This window comes from Paramormyrops kingsleyae, chromosome 19, assembly GCF_048594095.1.
Source record: "Paramormyrops kingsleyae isolate MSU_618 chromosome 19, PKINGS_0.4, whole genome shotgun sequence".
Classification (NCBI taxonomy): Eukaryota; Metazoa; Chordata; class Actinopteri; order Osteoglossiformes; family Mormyridae; genus Paramormyrops; species Paramormyrops kingsleyae.
The window spans coordinates 11,053,815-11,080,447 of record NC_132815.1 but is presented as its reverse complement, the minus strand read 5'-3'; the positions used below and the strand labels follow the sequence as shown (position 1 = coordinate 11,080,447).

The 26,633-nt window shown below is 51.8% G+C and overlaps 2 protein-coding genes across 2 annotated transcripts in view; both read left to right on the top strand.

The window, feature by feature from the left end:
- Positions 1–22,946, top strand: part of sash1a (SAM and SH3 domain containing 1a) — a 168,944-nt gene extending 145,998 nt beyond the window's left edge. Inside the window, 17 exon segments of the mRNA XM_072702594.1 lie at positions 3,188–3,228; positions 3,928–4,014; positions 4,138–4,250; positions 4,737–4,838; positions 6,227–6,353; positions 6,636–7,012; positions 9,138–9,212; positions 9,472–9,609; positions 10,155–10,290; positions 11,529–11,698; positions 11,803–12,012; positions 13,404–13,554; positions 13,638–13,766; positions 16,820–17,700; positions 18,929–19,060; positions 19,508–19,581; positions 19,583–22,946. Of these exon segments, the coding sequence (XP_072558695.1) occupies positions 3,188–3,228; positions 3,928–4,014; positions 4,138–4,250; positions 4,737–4,838; positions 6,227–6,353; positions 6,636–7,012; positions 9,138–9,212; positions 9,472–9,609; positions 10,155–10,290; positions 11,529–11,698; positions 11,803–12,012; positions 13,404–13,554; positions 13,638–13,766; positions 16,820–17,700; positions 18,929–19,060; positions 19,508–19,581; positions 19,583–19,715 (3,076 nt within the window). The 3' untranslated portion in view covers positions 19,716–22,946.
- A 569-nt stretch (positions 22,947–23,515) lies between these two features.
- Positions 23,516–26,633, top strand: part of usta (uronyl 2-sulfotransferase a) — a 34,948-nt gene continuing 31,830 nt past the window's right edge. The window contains exon 1 of the mRNA XM_023836165.2: positions 23,516–24,099. Coding sequence (XP_023691933.2) covers positions 23,868–24,099 — 232 coding nt within the window. The 5' untranslated portion in view covers positions 23,516–23,867. The remainder of the gene's footprint in view (positions 24,100–26,633) is intronic.

The window sequence follows — 26,633 nt, the reverse complement described above, 5'->3', positions numbered from 1 at the left end:
TTTAAACAGCCTTAATTTTCGATGACTGGGTGCCAGGCCGCGTTAATGCACGCCGGTCGTATGGATGTGGTCCAGCTTTGATCTCCCAGCATTCCTCTGGGCCCCTTGATTGACAGGAAGCTGGACGTGCTGCGATAACTCCAAAGGGCACTACAGGAAGTGGTTCATCAGAGATGGGGGGGGGGGGTGCACTACCTTTCCTGAAAAGGCATCATTCCAGTCCTCAGTGTTTGTACAGCTGGGTAGGCTGACGTGGTTCTGGTCGATTCTTCGGTTTTGTCTAGAGTTGCGTAGTCCATGACCCCCTTGCCGCCCCCCCCCCTCCCCCAGCCTCAGTGGTAATGGGTATCATGGCTACCCATATCCTATTTAGTCCAGCCACACTGCTTTCAGGAAATCCTGTTGTGTCTCAGCCTCCTTGAACCCTCCCTCATGGGGGCATCCTGCCAGCCTTCCTCCCTACTTGGCGGGGGGGGGTGCAGGGGCTCCATCACTGTCATCAACTGCCTGGTAAGGTGTGACTCCGGGGCCGGAAAAAGTGACCAGTCACTGTCGCTAGGGAATTGTCTCTCGTGACCCACTGGGATGACGTGCGCCACACTGGCTTCCGTCCGTGTTTTTGCCCTGGTGCCGCGTTTGTGCTGAGGATCGATGCCGTCTGTCTGGCCAGCTGTTAGCCCGTGAGAAGGCACTCACTGTTTTTTGTCTTTTTCTGGGAGGGAGTCCATGACTAGAATATAAGATAAAAATGCAAGTCCTCTGACCTTGGACTGCATTATTGTGTGTGACACATGCCTTAATCACTCTGCTGGATATTTTTGCCCGCGACAGCAAATTTATTAAAAGGTCCTACAGTTTGCTGGAATTTAGGTCCTAGTTCATGCTGTTTCTGTGTCTCTGCCGGCCAGTAGGAGAGGAGTGAGTGTGATGAAAGGCCGTCCGATTGGCCCGTGCTTTGTAAGACCATCCTCTAACGGGGGCTGTTTACCTTCTGGGCATGTGGAGCGGCCCATAATGGGGGCTTACAGAGTCACAAAGGGGGCCTTTTCCGTCAGGGATGCTTGGTGTCTGGCAGGGGTTCGATGTCTCCCACTAGCTCAGCCAGAGACGTTCATTACAAGTCTCTGACGGCTTCTCTTCATCAGGTCTCTCTGGTCGAACGCCGCCCTTGGTTGTGTGTGCGGGGGGTGTTAGAATTCCATGTTGTTGCTCTCTAAGAGGAATGTCACGGTAACAGATATACAATATACAGCCACAAGGTCCTTCACATCATGTCCTGGGGGGGCATGTGCTCACACTGTGGTGCTCAGCGGCTTACCGCAGTGCTCAGGTGAACGGGCCCCCGTTGTCGTGGCTCTCATTGCCCGCATGCCCCTTCCCTGGGGCTCTGAGCCCACACACCATGCTGAGTGGCCCCTCCCCAAGAGATTCCAGCACAGCGTGGCTGAGCCAGTGTCCTGGTGGGCGATCCTGACGATTGGCTGTCTCCTGGGAGACCACTCATGTCCTGCACATCCCCGTTTAGAATTTAGTGATCAATGGTCATTGTTGACATACAATGCACAACAACGAAATGTGTCCTCTGCATTTAACCCATATGTGACGTCGTGATATTGCAGGGGGCAGCTAATTCAGCGCCCGGGGAGCAGTGCTTGGGGGCAGTACCTTACTCAGGGTACCTCAGTGGTGCCCTGCTGGTTGGGGATTTGAACCTGCAATCTTTCAATTACAAGTACACTTCCCTAACCATCAAGCCACTAATGGAAATGAAATGGACACACTGCCAGTCTGCAGTCAGGGGCTCACTGATCTGATCTGTGTCACTGTAACTTAATTTCCTCATAGAATGTTCTGAACCGTAGCCAGGACCACTGCATGAACAGCCCATTGTGGCCCGCAGGAAGCGGAACCAGCTGGAATGGGCCGGCACATTCCAGGTCTCTGTCCAATGCAATGGGCCGTACTGGCCTGCAGCATCATACAAACTTGCTTTTGTTTTTTGTTTGTTTTTCTTTTTATTAGAATTATTACTTGGGTTTAGAACCTGTCTTGGACCAAGTGCTTGTTACCCCGTGGGTTGCCAGGTATTGCCAGGGCCCTGCTATGTGTGTTACCCCGTGGGTTGCCAGGTATTGCCAGGGCCCTGCTATGTGTGTCTGCGCCCAGGGGATTATTTTCCTTTCTCTTACTTTGCAGCAGCAGGTGGTGCTGTAGATCTGTAGTTTGTTTTACCCGAAGCAGCTTGTTTGTGATTGGCTAGCAGATGTTTGTGGGCAGAGCCCAAGATGTTGTGAGCCTGATGTTTCTAAAGAGGGACCCTGGACGAGCCTTCGTCTTGGCTTGGGACTCCGCTGTAGGCCGGTGTCCCTGCCCACCAATGCCTACAAACCCAGACAAGCATTGCTCCGCTAAGCCGTCGCTGCGATAGTGGGTGACCCTGGGTGTGACCCAGTCTCTGTGGAGCGTGGTCGGTGCGTGCCGGCTTCGATAAGGCCGACGCCTGCCTTTCTGGGTTTCCGCCTTCTGCGGAACGTCAGCCCCAAACCACCGGAGCCTGCCGTGGTAATTTCCCTGGGCTTGCTGGGCATGGTCTCCTCGCGGACCCTGCGACCCGTCGGGGCTTCAGCCAACCCGCGGCACACGGCCCCAACCCAGTTGCCTCCCCCCTGCTACAGCTCATCCGCTGGATGTCCAGCTTGTGCCACTACTGCCCTCTGGTGGTCAACCTTGAATAGCACATGGTACAGCAGAATCCATAGCCTTGGCAACATGTGGTGAGGCTCCCCATCATTTTACCCGAATCATTAATGACAAGTGGGTAGAAGCTTCTTCCCTTTCCAAAAAGAATGTGTTGTTCCCCAAAATGGGGGTGCTGAAACCAACTCGCCTTCTAAAATGGGCGTTCACCCTGATTGGCTGCTGCATTGGAGGTCCCTTAGCACGAGGGGGGAGGGCTGTCAGACCCCGGAACAGGACTGTTCGTCTCTGTGTTTGTGCTGACACTGAATCACATGTCAGGGAGAGGGGATAAGGACAGGATGAGGAGGGCCGTTCCTGGAAGCTGGTGAGCTCATTCGCGGGGGCTGCAGGGGGCTGCAGGGGGCTGCAGGGGGCTCTGGGTGGACAGGTGACAGCAGTTCCGATAATCTGAGTGATTTTATTCATTCTTCTCCTCCCGTTTTTTCAGGGTGCCTTTGTACAAGTCGAGCTCTGAAGAGGGCTGCGGAGGTGAGTGCATATATGTGTGTGTGTGTGTGTGTGTGTCCGCATGCATTTAGTCACGCATGGCCGTTCTCACTTTGTTCTGACCTCATTTCTCCATTTTCATTCGTACTGTGTTCTCTTATGAGTGTGAACGATAGTGCCGATAGTGTGAACGTTCACTCTCTCTCTCCCGTGTATCACTGGGTGCACCTTTCAGTCCGACGGCCCAAGCAAATGCAGCCGTCCGTCTCATTTACGCTGGGGCCGTTGGCGGATCGGTACGGTAGAGCGAAAGCTACCTTCGCCCTGGGAGATGAACCCCATAGCCCTGTCCCGGTGCCGATTTCCGTGGTACACGTGCTGCGTTTCGATGTGGAGGGGGGATCTCAGTGATATTCAGTCTGCTGCTTCCGACATGAAAGCGATGAAAATCCCGCAAAAACAGACCATGTCTTGTTTACAGGAAGGATGCAGTGAGGGTTCTGTAGAATCTGCCCTGCTCTGTACCAGTGTTCTGCTAGATTAATCTTCTTCCTCCTTATTTTAGTAAAAATAGTTTTTGTTTGTTTTGAGTAAGGAGCCACACTAGTCTTGGCTTGTAGGTTTGAGTGACTCGGCGCATTGAGGTTGCTCTTCTAAAGGAATCCACTCTCTCTCTCTCTCGCTCTCTTTCTACCGGATCTGTCCTCTTGAGCACAGACTCACCCGTGTCTCACCCTGCAGGGAGGTGGGACAGCAAGAAGAAGAGCAAGTCTTTCTGGCAGAATTTTCGCAAGTCGCAGAAAGGCGTGATGCGTCAGACGTCGAAAGGTGCGGGTGGACTTCGTGTCGCAGACACCCCGCGAACCGAATGTCACGGCGGTGCCAAGCTGTCGCTTAACCCGTCTCAATTCAGGCTTGACCTTAAACCCCTGATCCCCCCCCCTCCCCCAGGAGAAGACATCGGTTATGTCGCCAGTGAGATCACCATGAGTGCTGAAGAGCGCATCCAGCTGATGATGATGGTGAAAGACAAGATGATCACTGTTGAAGAAGCCCTTGCCCGGGTACGACCCCCCCCCCCCCACCCTACCTGCGGGCTGCCACCGCCCCTCCTCCCGACCCTACCTACACTTCTCCCATTCTATCCTTTCAGCCCACTAAAGCAGCTTTGGCCTCTAACTGGAAATAACACCTTCTCCGCTATTCGTTAACCTTGTCCTCACTAACCCGAGCTACTTTAGACAGCGGTAGGGAGGATGTTCCGTATCAATGGGGTTAGTCTCTGCACACGGCCATGTCCACCTCACGGGGGGGGGGGGGGGGGGGCGGAGGGTCCCATGCTCCACTTTCACGCTTCCATCCCTGGATAATCGCTCAAGTAGAAGCCTTCCGGAATATCCTGTGTCTCATAAGCGTCCACCTCTTCCAAACTGACCCTTCACCTTCCCTAGCCGTGATTGGCAGTTTGTTACCGAGATGATGGACCTGTAGCTGTGGCTGCTACCGCCCCTAGTCTCCACAGTCCTCTCTCTGACTCTTCTTCTCCGTAGTTGAAGGAGTATGAGATGCACAACAGGCAGTCCGGCAGTACTGACAATGCAGAGGGGACTGACGGCTCCAGTCCCACTGTAATCGAGTCCTCAAACTGTAATGTAAGTACCGCTGCTCACCACCCCTCCCCCCTGACCTCCCCCCACCCCTCCCGGAAATGGGAGAACCTCAAGGTCACCCTTTGGTCCCCGCTCACCCGCGTTCCACCGTCCCAACCCCAGTCTGCGCGGCACCGATCCTTGGGTGAGGGCTTGGGTTCGAGGACGCGGCGGTCAGCTGGTGTTGGTGTCCAAACATGATGACGAGTGGAAAAACACAAGACAAGGGGAACCGCTGAGTGCTCACCAAGTGAAAAGACCACGATCTTATGACTTTTTCCAAACCCACGCTCTGTCACACGACCGTGATGCGTCTGGTTTTGCAGTTGCATCACAGGTGCAGCCCACACACAAACCCAAGCAACCCTCTGATGGTTGGTGTCAAAGGGTTTTTTTTTAAAACAACTTTGCTTAAGTTCACATAACCTTGTCCCCTCCCTGAGCCAGCCGGAGGAAGATCAGGGCTCCGCGGTCACAACGCCGCCTCGTCTGTAAGATAATAACGCCGCTTTCTGAATGTTCTGGAGTGGCTAGAACGTGGAATCTGAGGAGGATTTGAGATGGGCTGTTTTTCCGTGAGACCGTTATGCGTGTGTGATGATGTCATGTCTGTGAGGCCGGGTCCGGGGGCTCGCGAGAGGCAGGACTCGCTGCCAGGATGATTTCACATTTTACTGCCTCTTGTGAAATATAAATTTGGTGGGTGTGTGCTTCCGTGTGCGCTGTTTCAGCGTGATTTGGGGCTTAGACGTCTGTAACGTGCCATCATTCATCCCCTAATGCTCACTAATAACACTGTAACATGGCATGTTTACAGTCACTAATCAACTGACCTTTATTTATTTATTTATTTATTTCTCTTTTTTTTATTTAAATCTGTAGCCCAAGTGGCTCTGTGCGAGTGGCATTCTGGGTAATGTGGTCGAGCCAACAAAACTGTCGCTGCCACACCCTGCGGCCGGAATGGCTGCTTGGGAGGCTCTGCTCGCAGTGTGGTCCCCTGCCCTGGGATCCAAGCCCGGTGGATTGAGGCTGGGGGAGGAAAGGGTCCCTGCTTCGCGATGTTGGGCCTGACCGGGCGGGGGGCGGGGGGCGGGGGGCAAGCACACGCCTTGGGCTGGGACCCCTGGCAAACACAGCTGCTCCCATGAGCGACCTGTTTAATTTTAGTGTTTGGTTCCTCGGTTGCCATGGTGATCTTACTGGCAGTCTGGAGCTTTCCATTTTGTTGCTGGGAGGGGGGGAGGTCTGAGGTGTCCCGCACTGGTGAATGTGCCATTAGTCGGATGGGAAACCGTTGATGTTTACTGACCATCTTCAGTTAACCCGAAGTGCTGGATGACGTTGTTGGCGTAGCTGACTCTGGTTCCGGGTTCCCTCCCACCTCTCAGTCTCAGGAACCGTCCGACGACGAGCTGGAGGACTCTGTGAAGTTCAGGAGGCTGCACAAGCTGGTCAACTCCACCCGCAGGGTGCGGAAGAAGCTCATCAAGGTGGAGGACGGCAGGAAGCCTGAGGGTAAGGACAGGGAACTTGGGAGTTGTTCAGTATGGAGCGGGCGGGCAGCCACTGTTTGGGGATGGAGGGGGGGCTTATTTTCCAGTGAGGTTGAGCACCCCTGGACTGTTTTTTATAAATTGTTTGTCTTGGATTGACTACACAGCTTGCAGTGCACATGTCAGTTATAAAGTATGATCATGACCGTAGCTAAATACAAGATCATCGCAGAGGAGGGATAACTTTGAGCTGCAGCCACTAGCTGAGATCGTTCAAGCTTCACTATCCTCCCTGATCCCACAGATCCGTTTGGGTTCGAGGCGTCCCCGACGTGCGAGGACAAGTCAGCGCTCTACGCCGGCGTGCAGAAGAAGCCACCCCTCGCCCCGGATGAGTCGCGGTCCTCCCTGCTGCAGGAGCAGACGTCTCTGGACGGGGACACGGACAGCCTGACCACGTCGCCGTCTTCCAGCAGCCTGGACACCTGGGGCAGCCACAGGCTGGTGAAAGCCTTCAGCAGATCCGGCGGCGGAGGCCACGGCCTGATCCGGCCGGCCAGGAAGCCGGGCAGCGGCTCCTCGTTCTCGGAGGCCGACGGCAATGGCGAGGAGGACCCCAGGGCGGCTCGCTCCATGCCGGACGGGGAAATGCGGAAGGCCCTCCCGGCACTCAGCCACGGGGTGAGTAGCGACGGCGTGTACGGCGTCTGTGTGCCCCGGGCACGGCACCGCTTCCTGGTGTCCCTCGAGGACGTGCAGGGTGGCCGGCGGATGGCGAGACCCAAAAAAACCCTGGACCCCACCTACTCCTACTCCACTAAGCACCTGCTGCACCAGCGGGCCCGCGCCAAGCTGCCGGGGTCCCCACCGTCACGCTGCGACCTGCAGCTCCTGCGCGACAAAGCGCGGGGGGGCGGCTGGGCCTTCCCGCCACGCAGGCTGCGCGGCCGCGCGGCCGTCAGCGAGTTCAACATCACCTATGTGGTGGAGCGCAGCCTGCATGGCCACCTGAGCTGGTCCCAACTAGTGCGGCCCGTCACGGAGCGGACCCTCAGCAAGGCCGAGCGGCAGGATCTGCGGCGCTGCCTGCTGGACGAAGACGCCGGCGAGGCCGACAGGAAGTGGGCCGCCAGCGTCGACCGTTGTACCAAAAGGGTTCTCTTGCGCATTCAGCAAAAGTCTGTGAGTCTGTGGGGACGGTGCAGCAGCGCCTCCTTCTGGCAGAGCTTTTAGGTTTTCTTGCAAGGCTGCAGAATGGTCGTCTTCACGGCAGTGCAGGGGGATACATGCTCAGTGGCATCGTGCGGGCCTGAGATTTGTGCCATTTAGTCCAGTGTTTGGTGATCATGCTTCACTATGCTTTACCATGCTTCACCATGCCTGCGTGAGCCACGTAGCACTGGTAGTCTAGCTTCTCGTATGGAGCATTTTCTGATGCAAGCCTGAGGCAGCCGACTTAGAATGGCATCTGTGAGACGGCGGTTTCCACGTGTCTAAGTTTATCTGTTCGGGCCAAGGGCTGGTTTCTGAACCACTGCTATTTTTTGTTCTTTGTTCTCTGCTTGGTCACAGTAAGTGAAGACCACAGCAAATTAGAAACCGGGCTACTTTAGTTCAGCTACCTGAGTCATCTGTACTCCCTCTGAGCTTCTGCGACACTGCATTGGGCCATAAGTTTGTTTGCTACTGCAAACCCAAGTGCTCTTCCATCCTAAAGGAGGAACCGCAAAGACCGGATGCAGTTTGAGAAGCTTTTCATAAGCAGACCTGTTGGCATGGGTAGTGCCCTCTAGGTGATGCTATTCTGCAGCCTTAAAGAAGCTAAAATGCTCTTTTTTGTATTCAGTGGAAGTGGTCACCATCCATTAATTAAATGTATTTTTTTTGTGTTTGAGTTTTTTTTTCTGCCACTGTGAACTGGTTGGCATGGTGATGGTCTCGTTCTGTCGACAAGCTCTGCATGCTCGTCCATCCCATTGAATATCCAACTCCAATCCATCTAAAGACCCCCTCCTCTGGATGAATACCGTTCTCCTCCCTAAATCTCACCCTTTTCGGACCTCACCCCCCCCCCCCCACCATCTGCCTGTGATCTGGAACCCACCAAGTTGACAGTTCTATTCGCCAGTGTTGTTTTCAAGAACTCTGACACGAGCCTGGATCTTCTCAAAGAATAATGTGAACCCGGGAACGGCAGTCGGTCCAAGGCAGACGTTGAGCATTCTCATACTTCTGTAGGATCTTCTGGTTGTGGTTCCATCTGAGGTGTTTGGTCCATCACCCCCTCCCAGCACGTCCGGCAATATGGCCCCTGAACCTCTCTGGTTCCATCAGGTTCAGTGGCGATAGCTGAAGACTCCGTTGAGAAACCTCTGAGGCCTTTATAACATTTCTTACCCCTAGTTTAAAGTATTCAGAAATATATTCATTTTCTACAGGACTCTTGAATTTTTACAATTGTCTTGTTTAAGTCTTTAGTGGGAAAAAAAACCCCATTGTATAATCTTGTAAACCTTAAATTACTTGGATATTAAAATGTGCATTATAGTAATAAAGCAGTAGTAAAGTACTAGTAAAAGTAGCTGTGTATGTAGTCTGTTTTGTTATTGCTTAATACAAACAAGGCTTAGTGTAGTTGATATCCTGCATGGTTGAAGAAAAGGCGCCCTCCGGTGGTGGCGATGATGTCCTGCGCCCGTTCTCCCATGATCCAGCTAGCTTCCATCCCAGCGCATGGCTCCTTCGCGGACAGGGTTTTTTTCAGTCTGTCGCTTAACCGCCGCCACCGCTGTTGTCTTTCCGGCAGAGAACGTGCAGCTTCGGCGGATTTGACCTGTCTAATCGTGCGCTCCACGTGGTCGGCACGGCCACGGACCCCGATGTAAGTCGATGCAAAGTGAAGAAGTGCTGTAGACAGATGGTACTAGTGAGGCACGTGTGTGTGTGTGTGTGTGTGTGTGTGTGTGTGTGTGGATTGGATGTTAGTGGGAGTCAGTTTATCTGTTAATGTGGCATTTTTCAGCTAAATGAGTCGTTTTCAGTTAAATGCCTCTTGGCTTCAACAGTGGTCCATTTGGGATTTTGAACCTCGCAGTCACGGCTCTTTGACCGCCGCGCCCCCTGCTGTCTGTACTCAACAGAGCAAGGAGCAGGAGCCCATGTACAAGGACGTGGTGAAGTCCCCCACCACGTCACGCATCTCCAAGAAGGTGAAGTCTGTCAAGGAGACCGTGCGGAAGCGGATTTCGAAGAAGTACAGTGCCTCGGCGTCCGAGCAGGTGTGTGTGTGTGTGTGTGTGTGTGTGTGTGTGTGTGTGCCTGCATGTTTGCATTCTGTATGTTTATCGGAATTTCGCTGCCAGATCGTGAAGGTAGCGTGCCGAGAAGGTGAGGGTGGTGGGAGGGGTAGGATTGCCAAAAATGCTGCTTTGTGGCAGAGGTGCAGTCTTAAAAATAAACCTTCCGGCGACAGCAGAGCGTCACTCAGAGAGTGTGAACTGTACAATGACACCCTTTGATTTTTTTTTAAATGTGTTGCGCAGCTGAATTGCCCCCCCCCCCTCAAAAATGTCTCATCTATAAATATTTCCAGTCACAAGTCATTTCACAAATTTACGCCATATAGGTGAATAATTAATGTGCGCTTCTTTGCCGCCATCTGCTGGCCATAATATGAATTACCTGTTTTTTTCCCCTCTCTCACGTTTCATATCATTGTTTGCACAATTTCGGCATGGTTCAGCAGTGCTGTCCTTACGATTGCAGTGACGCAGGTAATCGGTGGTGGGGGGTTAAAGGCCTCTCTCTCTGTTATCTGCCACAGTCGAGCCCAGACGGTACCCCCAGCTCCCCACAGTCTCCCCAGCCGGACACAGACTCCTTGGAAAAGCCCCCCAAGCTAAAGGCGGGAGGGTCTGTGGAAAGCCTGCGTAGCTCTCTCAGTGGTCAGAGCTCCATGAGTAAGTATTTGTGCTTGTGTATGTGCATGTTTGTCTGTATGTGCGTGTATGTGCGGGTGGGTGTGCATGTGTGTGTGTATGTGCGGGCGGGTGTGCATGTGTGTGTGTGTGTGCGGGCGGGTGTGTGTGTGTGCGGGCGGGTGTGTGTGTGTGTGTGTGCGCATAGCGCTGAGACAGAGTGCTGTTTCTGCTCATACTCATATGCAAGTGAACCCTTCAGCTGTCACTCATCTCCTTTTAAATCACTGTCACTGTCACTGCACTGGTGACCTATCCTAATTTATTGACTCATTTTTGCGCGCAGTTAATTTGCTGCTAGGTTCTTCTGGTGTGTTTTTTTTAATTTTGTTTTGGTTTTTTCTAGTTTTTCTGGCTGTGTTGCTCAAGTGCATGACAGCAAGGCATTGTGGGTACTGTCAGCAGCCTTTCGGTCACATTTTGAGTTCCTTAACTGTTGTGTCACCGGCCACCCAGTGAGAAGGCATCTTTGTTTTTGAGAACCCCTGCAGGACTGGTTTAAACTAGCTGTGGGACTCATTTAATGCCGCTAACAAACTCTTGTTGTGCGTTGAGTGCTAAACACAATTCTGCCTGTAGGTGGCAGTGGAGAGGCCTGCCTAGATTGACTGATTTCACAAAGAGACGTGCCCGGACTACCTGAATTAATGTTTTAAAGTGGAACTCTGCAGTCTCCTTCCTGGTGACACACATGCTAGTCATTTCGCTCTTTTCTGCTTCCCGGTTCCCACGCTGATCACAGCAATTCGCGAGATCTGGCCTCTGATCAGAAGCTGCGAGAATTGCGTGGGCAAGTACAGGCTCCTTTTTGTTTGGGCTCATCGAAGGAGTTACGGCACTTTTTTTTTTTTTTATCTCCCGGTGGTTAGCAGCTGGTGAATCGATACTGAGTGGGAGGCGACTTCCATGCTCTTTAATTTGGATGCATTCAAAGGGAGGTTCTGGCTCTTGGTTGTGCCGTTTGGTTCTCTGCCATCTTGCCGGGCTTCTCTAAAATAACATCGTAGACAAAACTCAGCAAAGATCTCTCTACTATACAGTTCTACATCTGCACAAGATTTTCTGGGGTTTTTTTTTTTTCCCCCGTCTCCTTTCCAGATTTATTTAGATTCTTGATTTAAGAAAAATAAAACATCACTATGTCTTTAACATTGCTTTTAATGTTCGCGCAGCACCCCCTGCTGGCAGAGACTGATGTTGCACACGCGGCTGTGTTTCAGGCGGTCAGACTGTGAGCACCACAGACTCGTCAGCCAGCAATCGGGAGAGCGTGAAGTCGGAGGACGGCGATGAGGAGGAGCTTCCCTACGGCGGCCCCTTCTGTGGTCGCGCCCGGGTCCACACTGACTTCACGCCCAGCCCCTACGACACCGACTCCCTCAAGCTGAAGGTAAGTGCATGCAGTCGGGCGCCACCCTCCCCTGCAGTTCCTGCCGCGTCTGTTCATGCTCTCAACGTCTCCCGTTTGTCCCCGCCCCCCCCCCCCCCCCACAGAGGGGCGATGTCATCGACATCATCAGCAAGCCTCCAATGGGGACCTGGATGGGCCTACTCAACAACAAGGTGGGCACCTTCAAGTTCATCTACGTGGACGTGCTGAGTGAGGAGGCGGAGAAGCCCAAGCGGCCCCTGAGGCGGAGGAAGAAAGGCCGACCGCCCAAGCCCAGCTCCGTGGAAGATCTGCTGGAACGCATCAACCTGAAGGTGGGAGGAGACTCTGCTCCACACGCCCCGCCCACTGGCCCCGCCCCGCCCACTGGCCCCGCCCCTCCCATGCTTGCCCAGCGTCAGCTTGCATAGGCTGATTTAACAGCTGTCGCATTGCCCCGCCTCTCCTGCAGAGGCTCCTCCCATTCATCCTGAAAGTGGGCAGAGATACATGCTTCATGTACTCCGCCCATACATGATGTCAGTTTTCATAGGCTCTTAACAGCCAAAGACCCCGCCCACTCAGTCCCTTCTCCATACACTAAAGTAACTAATGTGAAGTTTAACTATTACTTAATTCTTTAGACCTTTACATCTGTCTGTAGCAAATATTCCCTCAAAGCAGAAATGCAGTGGTATGATGCAGTAAAATGCTGATGCACAGGGGTGAAGGACAGAGGCACGGTGACCTCATCTCGGGGGTGTCATGACCTGCTGGGCTTTCTCTGGTATGGGCATTCGTGACCCCTCACCTTTCTGTCTGGGTCACATGGATGCCAAAGTGCCGAATGCCCGGTAACATCTGTAGCCGGGCCCCAAAGGAAAGCTCATCGTGAGGAGGAGAGGGCAGGGTTACCGGGGTTACCGGGAGGGAATGTCATGTGACACCAGGACTTCCAGGATTGCTGCTCCCTCTGTGGGAGTCGACCCAGGGCTGCGAGCGACCTGCAAGCAGCGCGGGGGAGGGGAGGAAGGGTGGATCTGGCAGAGGTCGAGGCAGGAGGAAACCGGGGGACCCTCCCTAAATGTGGCAGGGCGGGGCCAAGCTCGTGGGGCCCCCTTTGTGTGTGTGATCCCACGGCAGCAAGCCGGTCAAGTTGCCATGGATGCGAGCAGCCATTAAATAACCAAATAATGTACCCTGCCTGCTTTGGGGTGTCACCCTGCTGGCTCTGCCAATAACAGCCTGAAAGCTCAGCTCAGCTTTTTCCCTTTTTTTAATTTTATAGTCTGACCAACGCACAACCGCCAAGGTGGGTGGGTTTGGCTTACAAAGGCTCTGAAACCGACACCCGGTCTGATTCTGCAGAGCCATCCTAAGTACAACAAACACTCCCACTGGCACAGCTTTTAAATAGGAATATGTTTGGCGTTAATAGGGGACATGCCCTGAGGACACACGTGGCCTGGTGTCCCAGGAGACGTCCCGCTCTCGAAATAAACCCAGAGCTAGCCCACATTCGCAGCTGCTTACAATCTTTCTCGATCAAAATAGCCATAATTGCAAGGATTAGGGAGAGACACTGTATTTAGGGCCGTCATCCTGGTGTCTTCCCTCAAAGCGAAGGCGGCATCAGCGGAAATGCCATCACACCGGAGGGTGGGGTCTCTGGAGTGGGTGGGCCCGAGAGGGTTGGTGCTCACGTGTCACTTCCTGTCGCTTCCAGGAGCACATGCCCACCTTCCTCTTCAACGGCTACGAGGACCTGGACACCTTCCGGCTGCTGGAGGAGGAGGATCTGGACGAGCTGAACATCCGAGACCCTCAGCACCGGGCCATGCTCCTGACTGCGGTGGAGCTGCTGCAGGAGTGCGACAGTGAGTGTGCGCGCATGCACGCCGGCTCGCGTATCCGCTGGCCCCGCCCCCTGTGCGCTGACCTGCATGCCCCCGCCCTGCAGGTAGCAGCGACCCCGAGCGCAGCGCCCTCGCCGGCTCACAGGAGAAGCTTCTGTCGGACGAGCCGGTGGCGCCCCGCGACTCCCCGCGGGACTCAGGCTGCTACGAGAGCAGCGAGCACCTGGAGCACGGTAATGAGAGAGGCCCGCCTCCATGACGCCCACTCTCTTGCTGCTCTTCCGCATTGGCTGACCCACATGCTTTGGGCCCCTCCCACTTTCCGTCTGGACCCCGCCCCCTGCAGTGCTTCAGTGAGGGACCTGGCTGCTGTTGCTCCTTCGTGTTTGGGGTCCATTTCCATGCCCAGACCCCCATGTCTTCCTCCTACTGCCATCCTTATGCTGCTTCATGCTGATCCCCCAACATTTGGCGGGGGGGGGGGGGGGGGGGACTCTGTCACTTTGCTTGTTTTGGACTTGGGGATCTGACCTGTCATTACCGCATCCCATCAGAACCATAATGTCTTGGCATGTCTCACCAGCTGTGCCCCAGACCCACCTCCCCCCCCAACACACCTCCCCCCCAACACTTACTGGACAAGGCTTTCGGCGGACGGTGGACAGATGACATTGATCGTGTGTCACTGTATATGTTTCTTTGTGGAGAGGCTCTCCATGTTTAGCTGATTTTCTTTTTTAGCCTGTTTTCAAAGCATCCAGTGAATGTTTCAGGCCCGTCTGGGATTGGACGTGCGGCGCTTCCACACCCGTGTGCTTCCTGCGGAACCTGCCCCAGAGTCACGTGTTGCTTAGCAACCAAGCTCTTGTGCCTGAAGACTTGTGCACATTTTTATTATTTTTTTAAATCGCTGGCAGATGTATATAAATGGAGTACATATATACAGAATAATGCTGTAAATGCACCGTAAAAAGGTTCTTTGAAGAGGTCTGCTGTAAATGCCGATGATGTTTACCTCGATTGATGGATCCTCCGTGGCCAGTCGACTAGGCCCACGCACGCCTCTCAGGGCTGTTATTCTGACCCACGTGCATGCGGCTCTCAGACAGATCAAAGCGGGAGGGGGGAATGGCTCTCCAGTCTGCCACCCCTCACCCTGTATTTTGTACGTTTCAGGACGGTCTCTCTCCATGCCATAAGATTTATTTAAATCAGTGCAAAAAGAGAGGAGATTATGATAATCAAGCTGGAGTAAAACAGCGGGATGTATCAGCAATCTTGGTACCCGTAGCATTAGAACCGGGACCACGGGTAATTCTAGCCTGCCGGCCCATGTGTGACTGGTTTGGGGAGTCCTTCCCCCTGACTCTGTGCTTTTGGTTTTCTATATGTGAGGGCAGAGGGATTAAAATTGCTGTCTGATTCCTCAGTGCTGCTTTGCATGTCTCTCTCTCTCTCTCATGCTTGTTTGCCATCTTTCCTGCATAGCGATTAATGTGCATTGTCATGTGAATAAACATTGGCTTTTGTCACATTTTAAACGCTTTGTCTGCCTTGCTTTCTGGATAATGCCACTCCCCTCTGGTGCTTAATGCGAAACACCCCCGTCCTGTGGCCTGCCTAATGGAGGTATTGTTAATTGTGTGATCCCTGAAATGTGGCTGCGATTGGGAGGCGGGGCCTGGGGACTGGGAGGCGGGGGCTGGGAAGGTTGAGTAATTAAAATAAAACCCTCATAAACAGAATGCGTGAAAACAATCATGTTAAATGGTTTTAGAGGTTTTTCATTAAAATGATTACTTCATCGTTCTTAGCTCTTAAGTAACTGAAAGACTGAATTAATTTGTTACTGATGCTTTCTCACAAAGAGTCTCATGACCGCTCACTTTCTTGCATATACGTCATACTGCTAGGTCAAGAATAGCATCCATTGTCATAGTGTTCATCTGGATATTGATGCTATTTTGGTATTTTGATTTTGATTAAAACCAGTGTTAGTTTCACAGGAAACTCTCACTCACATGTGGCCTAATGTGTGATCTGTTCGAGTCAAATTGGATTTAGCTCTAAAGAGAAAGAAAAAGATTTGTTTAGCGGATGCCTTCATACCAAGGTGAAGCACAGCTGAAGCAGATCACTGCAGTGGGTAAACTTGTAGGTTTGTGGTCGGTGGCAGTTTGATGGTCTGGAGATTATCACACCCAGCTGGCCCAACATTGCCCCATGGCGATTATCACACCCGGTTGGCCCAACATTGCCCCATGGCGATTATCACAACCGGCTGGCCCAACATTGCCCCATGGCAATTATCGCACCCGTCTGGCCCAACATTGCCCCATGGCGATTATCACACCCGGCTGGCCCAACATTGCCCCATGGCGATTATCACACCCAGTTGGCCCAACATTGCCCCATGGCAATTATCACACCCGGCTGGCCCAACATTGCCCCATGGCGATTATCCCACCTGGCTGGCCCAACATCTCCCCATGGCGATTATCCCACCCAGCTGGCCCAACATCACCGCATGACGATTATCCCATTCAGCTGGCCCAACATTACCCCATGGCAATTATCCCACCCAGCTGGCCCAACATTGCCCCATGGCAATTATCACACCCGGCTGGCCCAACATTGCCCCATGGCAATTATCACACCCGGCTGGCCCAACATTGCCCCATGGCGATTATCACACCCGGCTGGTCCAACATTGCCCCATGGCGATTATCACACCCAGTTGGCCCAACATTGCCCCATGGCGATTATCACACCCGGCTGGTCCAACATTGCCCCATGGCGATTATCACACCCGGCTGGTCCAACATTGCCCCATGGCGATTATCACACCCAGTTGGCCCAACATTGCCCCATGGCGATTATCACACCCGGCTGGTCCAACATTGCCCCATGACGATTAAATGACACTTAACCCTAAATTGACCCTGCTTTCTCAAACTATATACTTCATTTTGTATAAAAGTGTCTGATAAATAAAAATGTAAAATTCTTTGGTCAAAGAGTGAATTAGGATGTGAGTCCACTGAGGTGAAACAATGGGTATCCTGGGCCACTGCTGAAGCTTAATTGGTTTTGGGCATTAGGTGTAGCTAGAAATTCTGGTCCCCCAGCCAATAAAATTCATAATTTTATGTATCCAAGGGCCCCAGTAAAGTGCTGGGCCCGCTGAATCTGCCAGGGTATCCATGCCTCTATAGCACCCCCCGGTGGTCTCCCTGTGGTTGCAGGATTAGCTGAGACCTAAAGGGCATCTGCCTTCATGTTTCAGGGAAGGGTCCCAGGACAGCCAGCTCCTTCAGCTCGTCGGCGGGCTCCGAGTCCGGCCCACTCCGGCAGCCAGACTATCCGACTCTGCCCATGACCCGGTCTACGGAGGTTCTGCAGCAGGGCAGGAAGGAGCATCGATCTAGCAGGCCCTTCTCCCTGCAGGGGCTGGCCCCCCCGAGGAGGCGGCAGGGCAGTGCCACCATGCCCCCTAGCCGCAGCTGCGAGGTGCTGGGCGACACGGCCCTGGTGTCGGTGCGTCCGCCGTGGAAGCGCTGCCACTCGCTGGGCGACCTCCAGTGGGAGCAGGCCTTCGACAGGAAAAAGTCCCCCGCCCCAGCCTCACGGCCACTGTCATCCTCATCCTCATCTGCACAAGATCCACCAGGGGGTGGGGCAACCGACTCTCCAGAAATTTCCATGGACCAGCCCAGCCTGGCACTGCCGTTGCCCACTCCTTTAAGCTCTGGAGACCCTGAATCTCCAGAGATCAATCCCACGGCAAGTGAGAGTGGGGTGCAAACACTCCCGAAAAAACCTCCCATTCCGCCTCCCGTCCCTATAAAAAAGCGCAAGGAGCGCCTACTGAACGGCCTGTGCCGCCCCACGCTGCTGCCCCTGCCCGCCACCGCACTCCCTGCGCTTCCTGCTCGGTCTCCCGTCCCTGCCGACCCCTCCCTGCCCCCTACACCCGGCACCCCACCTGCGCCGCCCCCAGCCTGGCTCTCGGACCTCCCTGAATCGGCATGCCCCCAGATGCACGGGGCTAAGGTGGTGGCTGGGAAGAAGGTGTCCCATGGCAAGACAGCTGACCTGGAGTCTCTGCTGCAGGACCGGCTGATGGCTGAGGGCATCGACCTCACGGAGGAACCCTACTCGGACAAGGTGAGCCTGCTTCGTCCAGATCAGCGGAGGTCACACCCTGATAACAAGAAGTGGATTGAGGCCTTCTACAGACACTACAGCAATCTCTGCTATTAAATACACGTATTTTGTAAGCTTAGACACTGGCACATATTTACACGTGATGGATAAATTCCCTCTTAATGCTGCTACAGTACATTCACGGCATTAAGCTCACACTGAAGACCGCCCCCTGGTGGCCAGAGTTAAGTGGTGGTGCTGGTCTTTAGCACAGAGCAGTATTATTTAAAGACAGGGCTCCCTGCATTCCTTAAGCCTACCTGGAGTGCCGTGAATTTGGCTGACATCCTTCCCCGGAGAGGCCACCCCAGCCTGAGCTGCTGGCCTGCCCTCTCTGTCAGGCAGCCGGTGTTTTTTCGGCAGCGGGTTGCCGGTACCTGACTAGCTGCCCGTTCCCCTTTGAGCCTTGCAGCCGACTGGCGGGCCGCTGCTATTCCCGGTTGCCGACACCTCGCGTCTCTCATAATTATCGCGGTGACTGTTTCTGACTCCCCACCGCCGCCGCCGCCTCGCGTCGCGCACCCCTGCCAAACCGCCGGCTCTCTTTACACGCCACCCAGCACTTGCCAGCGGGTGGGACGGCTTTCGTGCTCCTAGGAGAAGCAATGTGTCCTTCCACCGCTGCTTGCTGGGAGCCAGTTAGGTGAACATCAGGCCCCAGAAGCAGCCCCCCCCCAAAGAATCAGTGCCAGTAATATTCTCCAGCTGCATGGCTCCTTGGCTGTGATAGGGGTCTGAACTATAGTATTACCTGACTTTTAGTGCCATGACCACGAGGGGGCGCTTCTTCACCCCCAGCATGTAGTTTCGCCGGTTTCAGGCTTGACGAAGAGAAAACATTGTGACATTTCTCTGAGAAATAGAATGCTAGATTTGAATTCTGCTACACCACATCCAAATACTGAAAATGATCACTTGATGTTTCTGTCACATGACTGTTGGGGGACGTACCACTCAAAATTGGGTGGGTGGGGGGTTGGGGGGATAAATCTGTCATCCCTGATTCTGCAGACCCAATAATCAAAATAAACCTGTACGTTTCCAGCTGATCTGTTTATTAGCAGGTATGCCTTATATATGTGTTCATTTTAAACTTTAATAGTATCAGGGAATGCAGTTGATTAGGCGTGCCATGTCTGATCGCCTCTTGTTCCCGCCCCCCCTCGCACCCTCCATCCTGCCCCTGCAGCACGGCCGCTGTGGAGTCCCCCTGTGTCTGGTCCAGAGGTACACTGAGGACCTGGGCCAGGCCGCCAAGGAGGTGGCATCCGCCATGGATTCGGTGCGGGTCAAGCAACTGCGCAGGCTGCACCGCATGGCCGTGAGTATCCCACGGCGCCGGCCGAACCCAACCCCACTAGGGGGAGCCAGTCTCCCGTGAGTATCCCACGGCGCCGGCCGAACCCAACCCCACTAGGGGGAGCCAGTCTCCCGTGAGTATCCCACGGCGCCGGCCGAACCCAACCCCACTAGGGGGAGCCAGTCTCCCGTGAGTATCCCACGGCGCCGGCCGAACCCAACCCCACTAGGGGGAGCCAGTCTCCCGTGAGTATCCCACGGCGCCGCCCGAACCCAACCCCACTAGGGGGAGCCAGTCTCCAGAAGCGGCCTGCTTAACACCCCCACTTTAATAGTATGCAAGAGACCTAATAGTATGCAGTGCTCCCTAATCCATATATACCACTTTTATTGCTACGATCTGACACCTCTAAACAGTACAGCATCTCCTCAGAATAATGCCACCAAATTATTTGACCCCCACGCACAGATCCCGTCCGATGGCTTGGCGGATGCGAGCCGGAAGCCGTTGCTTCAAGGTGGTGCGAGCACCACGTCCGACTGGCAAGGCGGTGGGCCTGGACTCGCTGGAGCACGTCTCCAGCCTGACGGAGCAGGTTCTGCTGCAGCCGGGGGTCCAGAAGGAACGCCACGTCCGGCGGCTGCTGGAGGAGGCCCGCAGGGTGCAGATGCTGTAGTGCAGGCGGACTGACACGCGCTTGCGACGCAGACGCATGCAGACGGACACGTGCCTGCCGTGTTGACCCGGCCCCAGCATACAGGTTGCAGTCTGCCCCCCCTCAGAATGGACTCCACGGTTACAGCATAGCTGCAGTTCAGGCAATTGGCGTTACCTGCATGAAAGACTGCACAGCTGAGTTGCACCGGACAGAGACAATGCAGCTCGCTGCAAGCGCAGCCACTGCCAAGTTTAATATTTTTTTGAGTGATTCTTCTTGATGTTTTCTGACTGTTAGGGGGGGCTTCTAAATGCTTCCCCCCCCCCCACTGAAAGTCATCAACCTTGAAACGGGTGACTGAGGAGCTGCCTTTGGAGAGATAGCACAAGGTTTTGTTTGACATTATAGATTTATATTGAAATATATCAGATTGTTAGCTCATTCTTTTAATCAAACACCCCCATTTGTCTCCTCCTGCTTGCCGTAGACAGCAGCGTGGCCAAAGCATTTTTGAATCATTTTTATCCGAAGTTCTCACACTGATTGTGATTCCAGGTCATGACAGTGACCCCGTGTTAAAGGCTGAACCGTCTGTGGTCACGCCCATGAAACAAAAAACAATGACACGAACCTTCCCTGTGCTGCACGAAGACTGATGTTATGATTGGTGCTGACAGACGGGGATAGGGTCACAAACGGGGTCACACTCGGTGTTTCTGTGCTTAGTGTCTCTAAACACACATCTTAATCAGTACTAACTCGTATCGTTTTTTATTTTGTGAAGCATCTTGCTTTCCTTTTACAAAGAGTATACGCCGCTTATTTTACGTTGCCTTAGAAGTAAGCTTAAAAAAAAAAGGCCTAGTGATTATTGCTGACTGCTGTGGGGTGCAGTGACTGCGGTCCCGTGCGGTTTGGCGCATGTGTCGACGCTTCTCTGCTAACCCAGCCTGTGACACCCTCTCACTCAGGCTCTCGGTGGCTCTTGCTTGCAGTTCGGTTTTCTGTGAAGTTTTTCTCCTCGACTTTTAAATGTGGGTCGGTGGCCATCCTGTTTCAGACGTGACATCATTCAGCTGCAGACTCATGCGGGCGTTACCTCGCGGGGGCCACTCTCATCCTGCACACACAGTTATATCTGTAGATTGTACAAGAAATTCTGGCTTCTATATATATGCGTGTGGGTGTGTGTTTGTGCGCGTGCTTTCGATCCCGCTCCTAATCATGTTTACAGGTGTGTGCAGACTTGAAATATGCAGTCAGAGAAATATCTGCGGATTGATTGAGCGATCATCCCAACTTTTGGTGCTCGTGGCGGTTTAGCCAAAGGGAATGTGACCACCGTGTCCGATGGGCGCGGCCAGGAGATCTGGATATATTGTATATCAGGGATGGCAGCTGGGAATTCAGGAGAAACAAGTATGGTGTTTACGGGCCAGAGTCTCCATAGAGACCCCAAGCACACTGGCCAGTGGGGAGCGCTGAAATCCTGTGGCCTGCCACATGCCGAAAAATCCATAATCAGGGATTGTCACTTTTCGTTACCCATGGTTTAGGCCTGGCTTACTGTCACTCCAGTCTGTCCTCTAGGTGACATGGTAACGTCGTGTTTGCGGTCAGGGTGACAGCATAAATGAACGTTTCTAATAAGGTTGGCCAAGATAACACGTTTAAGCATGTAACATGCCCAAACACACATGTTTAGAGGAAGACTGCGCAAACGAACGTGCCTCAACAGGGGTTAATGTTAAGGCTGGCTTAGAGAGCACTTAAGGTGGGATGTACTGAAGACTGGATGCACAGCAGTATTCCAGCGTGGGAATGTTTTTGCTGGTTCCGGAGTCCCTCTCTGGATTCTGCACGGCACAGTAACACCCAGCAGGTGCGGATCAGTGATGCCGCCGTCATGGCCCACTGGCAGACACACCCCATTCCACCAGCAGAGGGCAGTCTATGGGGCAAGCTGCCAGGAGCCAGTATCCACCCCCCCCAGCCCAAACCCACCAACTCCCCTGTCAGGGGACCCTCCAGCAGAAGTTTCCAGGTTCCCCCTTGGTAACATACTGACAGACCGTGACGTAACAAAATGCAACAATGCAGGGGTCCAACCAATCAGCCGCGGCTTCTGGACGCAGATTGTCCATTTATCTGTAAACATTCCAAATGGGCCGCAGGTGTGCTTTGCTCTGATTGGACAGCGAGGCGTGTCCGGGGTCACATGCTCACAGGTCAGCATCTTCTTCAAATTCACCCACCACAACAGAGGGAAGCTCTGCAGTCTCTGAGTACAAAACATCATTACTGTTATCCGTAAAAGCACTTTAAAGAGGTTCAAAAATAAACAGTTCCCCAAGCTGAGAAATTTTTAAAAGCATTTTACATTTATACTGAGGGTGTGAATTAGTTTATGCTGGTTTATGCAATTTTTTTTTATCATAAATTGACATCATGAATTAAGCAAATTATAAAATTTCCCGTATTAAGCTTCTTGTATACAACTGTAAAGCAATGATTGACTAATTGAGTTCCACTTAATTACTTCCAATTTGTTTTGTCTTGTCAGAAGCATAATTACATATATGAAATTAACAAATGTTGCACAATCTGTGTATGTAATTCATATTTAAATAACTTATTTTCTTTTTTGCTTTTCATATCAAATGTAATTATTAGCTGTATTATACACATAGCAATACCCTCTTACCAGTGAAAAGCTGCAGTATGTATTGTAAAATATGTGTACAAATTATTTTATGCTGTTTGAGCTAGCTAATAATTGCCTATACAGATATGCTTGTATTGAAACATAAAAAGGTCTAAAACTATTTGTCTCTTCTGAAATGTAATAAAAATCTTTCTTGCCATTAAAATGTTTCTGCTGGGTCAGAGTGTCACATTTGTCCACTTCTGGCTGAGTCATAAAATTGGAGTCGGCAGATGGCCCCTCCCAGAAATGGCGCCCCATGTGGCCGCCTATGTCTTCGAATGAGTTGCCTGACCCTGGGCAGAAGTGCATTTTCATTTATGTATATCCAAAATTAACCTGTTCTAACAGTCACTATCATTTACCTTAATGTTAAGGTGGTTCATACAATCGGCTGCATTTTTAGAAAGTGTTTAAATCCAAGAACATTACATTTTATTTGTGTTACATGTATATTGACGTTTTTTTGTGCATGTGTTTGTTTTTCTTCTTTTTTTAAACCGTAGATAAAAATACCTGATCCAGAATATACTTATTTTCACTTACTTGCCATGCGAGATCGTTTGTCCAATTCTTCATATGTAATACCGGACTATTATCATATAAACATTACAAATAAAATCTTAATGTCTTTGTTAGAAGTTTCCCCCAGGAAATGTAACACCAGTGCAATCGTCAAACTACTAGTCGACACAATAAACGGAGCGGATGATCCAAACCAGTGTTGCTTTAAAACACCTTCAGTCTGACGTTTCCTGGCAAAGAATGATTTTTTTCTGAATGGAAGGCTGGGTTCGAAGGCATGACCAAGCCGCTTAGCTGTATGCCTCTGGAAACACTTGCTTTTGACAAGAAGATGATTCATTTCGGAGTCTCTAAGAAAACCCTAACAGTTCATAAATCGCAGCAACATAAAAGAAAACTCGTCTTATTGAATGAAATCTGAAAATATAGTCTCCCAAGAACATAAATACATCAGAATTCTATAGCACTTATGCACATAATCGTTATTTTAGGTATAGGCTGATTAATAAGAAACTCCATTCGGCTTTAAAAGACTGATTTCTGGCAAACGCCAAGCGAAGCAGGAGCACACCAGCCGCTACGTGCAGTGTAGCTATAGTTCCGTTCCTGTGCCGCCAGGGGTCGTTGATTCGTAGCAAAAAGAAGCGTGCGGCACAATACCGAACTTTTTCCTCCTCTCAGTAACGTGACTCCGCCACTGAAAACCCCCCCAAACGTCCCACGGATAGGATGGAGTCCCAGATTAACAGTTTCGAGTAGTGCTCATCGCACATATGCGAGGAAGCCGAGAAAAGGGCTCGTCGGCATAGTTGATGCAGCCTGGATGATTCAAGGAGTTCGAGACCCAGATCTTGCTCACCGAATTATATCAGATCGTAGAGTTTCATTTTCCGGATGCGGATGGGTGGCTGCCGTTCTCAGCGGCTCCTTGTGAGGAGGTGATGATGGTGGTGATGATGATGATGAAGAGTCACAGCAACAGCAACAGCGTCCGCCGCAAGCTTCACTCTTCAGTCCAGGCGAGCCCCTGGCGTCCGGGGAGCCTGTTACGGTTCTCCCTCCGTGACTATGCTTTCTGTATGGCAACACTGTCTGTCTTCTGTTTCGGCTCGTTGTTTTATCAGCTGAACGGAGGACCCCCCAAAATCTTGCTGGAGATGCGTCAGTACCTGGGTAAGAAACGGTGCCAGCCGGCCGCGATTGCTATGCAAAGCAGCGTGCAATTCACTCGCAGCATGCATCTGTCTTTTTTTAGAAGTCGTCTAAGCAGTAGGTTTATTATTGTAGTGCTGTCATCCCCCAGTTCTAGTGTCCGGGGAGTTTTTTTTTTTTTTTAATGTACAATTTATTTAAACAAAAATGTGGTTTTGAATCTCAGTCAAGGCATTTCCGACCTCGGTTCCAAAAGTAGAAAAAAGTTACCTCGGCTTTGAGCTGGTGTGAGTGATGATGAGTTTTAAAGTAGCAAGTGAATAATAATTTATAATCTTATTCATTCAGACAGGATATCGGGAAAACGAATATTTTGTTTCGTTATGGCTAAAAGGGCAGGAAATGTCATACCTTACCGGTATTGTAATTTGGAGGGTACGTTTTACCGGTGAAACCTGCTTTATTTCTGGGGTTTATCAACCAGAGATTGTACGATAGGCTGCCTTCCCCTACCGATGACCTGTTTCTGAAATACGTTAAAAGTGTTAAATAAAACGCCGATATGTAAAATACGGGCAGCAAGGTGGACGGCTGACGCCAAGAACTCGGCGTCCTTCCCAATCTGTGAAATTATAGGCTATTTTTAAACGCCTCTGTGGCTTTGCTGTGAACTGTCGTCGATGATTTATTTTAAATACCCTTTGTGGTACTGTTGACATCTGACATAGGTTTTTCCGTCTTTTCGCCGGGACCGCTTCTTAATGTTTGCCTGTTGAATGTTTCATATTCCGAGATAAAAACCATAAACGGCGTAGCAAGATCTTCCCTGGAAGGAGTCCATGTATTAAAGTGGGTGTGTGGCAACAGGTTCATACTGTTTCGTGGTATTTTCGGGGGTTTTATTGGGAATTGTTTCCGCAGTTAAGTTTAAAGGCTTTATACCTTTGCTTCATAAGGCGATAAACATCTGTTCGACATTTACCTATGATACCAATTTAATCCCCTCGGGAATTCAACGGATTCTGAAGTAAGCAGAATAAGTACAAAACTTTCTCATACTAGGCCTATATTTAATTATATTAACCGGGGTGTCTGGATAAATGGATGTTAGCCTGTCCTAACTGCAGGTAGGCCTATGTAGTATAAACACATGTAATAGTCATTCAGAGGAAAGCGTTCATTAGACATCATAGCCTCCATGCAAGATGAAGTTGGGACTGTAAGTGCAAAAAAGGGGAAGAAGCAGTTATGGTTGGCCATTTTGTGAAATTGGTATAACCGAAAAAAAAAAAAAAAAACTAATGTGATAGTAAAGATCTATTTAGGTTTGTATAGCTGCGTTTGTCTGGGGTTTGAATAATGGTCTGAGGTAGCCGTTCCCCACATGGCCTCTGAGAGGCGCTGGTTGGCCCATATCCACCCTCCTACCTCACTGCGGCTCAGCTCTCATTATCCTCTGCCCAAAATATGCAGTGTGGCATGGGCGTGCTCTAAAATCCCAACTGATCGAACTGATTCAGGTTCATTAAGTTGGGGGGGGGTTATGTTTACGCCTTTCCTGTCATTGTCAGCCTGCCTCTCGGGGAAGGGGTGTATATGAAGGGTTGTGGTGGACGTGGGGCCTCCTGACGGCTCGTTTCCATTCTGTTCTGGAAGGAGTGACATTGCCAGCAGTCCCATGCCTGCCGCTGGCTTTTCTGCTGCTTGATGCGTGTCTAAATGGAGCACCAAAGCCAGCGGCTCAGCCACCGCGATGAGATGCCCTTGGCCCGTAAAACCAGTCCTACCCACTGTTTTGACTGCTTCGCCGTCCGTCACATTAATCTCCCTTTCCCCCTCCTGAATGGTCCGTTCATTGACGGCCAAAGAGCCCTGGTAATTGGAGAAGGCTGATGGAAAATGCAGCCCGCTCTGATTGACAGGCCAAGGCTCCAGTAGGCTCCAGAGTGAAGAGCCAATAGGCTGTGAGCCCCACCCCAAAGCTGAACAAAGGTCCAACAGATCTCCCAACTAGCGAGAGAACAGGCGAAACAAGGGAGACTGTCATGGGGTACTGGGGGGCACAGAGAGATCAACTGTCTGAGGCAGGTGCAACCTGGAACACGGTGGGGGGGGGGGGGGGGCTTTTTCACAATATTTAAAGCAAATTTAGTCTAGGGAAGTCAAAGGAACATCTTGAATTAAAAATCTTTTGCTAGGTTTCAAGAAACAGCTCTTGTTTACTCTCATGTGAACTTTTCTTGCTGAAACCCTACCCACCGACCAATAGGGAGCTGCGGATTTAGGCAGCTTGCTGTTGGGTGGTTCCCATGTGTAACTGACATGAGCCTAAAAAATTTAGAACACAATTGGATTGGTCTGTGTGGGGGACCCAATATGATGTGTTTTAATCGGACCCAAAATATCTAGCAGCACCCCTGGGTGGTACCGGCTGTTTTACTCTGACTCTGGCCCTCTCCTTACTCCACTGCCGCTGTTAACGGCATCTTTAGGCCCAGCCATGTGCTGTAAATGAGGGCTGTGGTTTCCCGCCCCTCTCTGATCTCGGCCCCGAT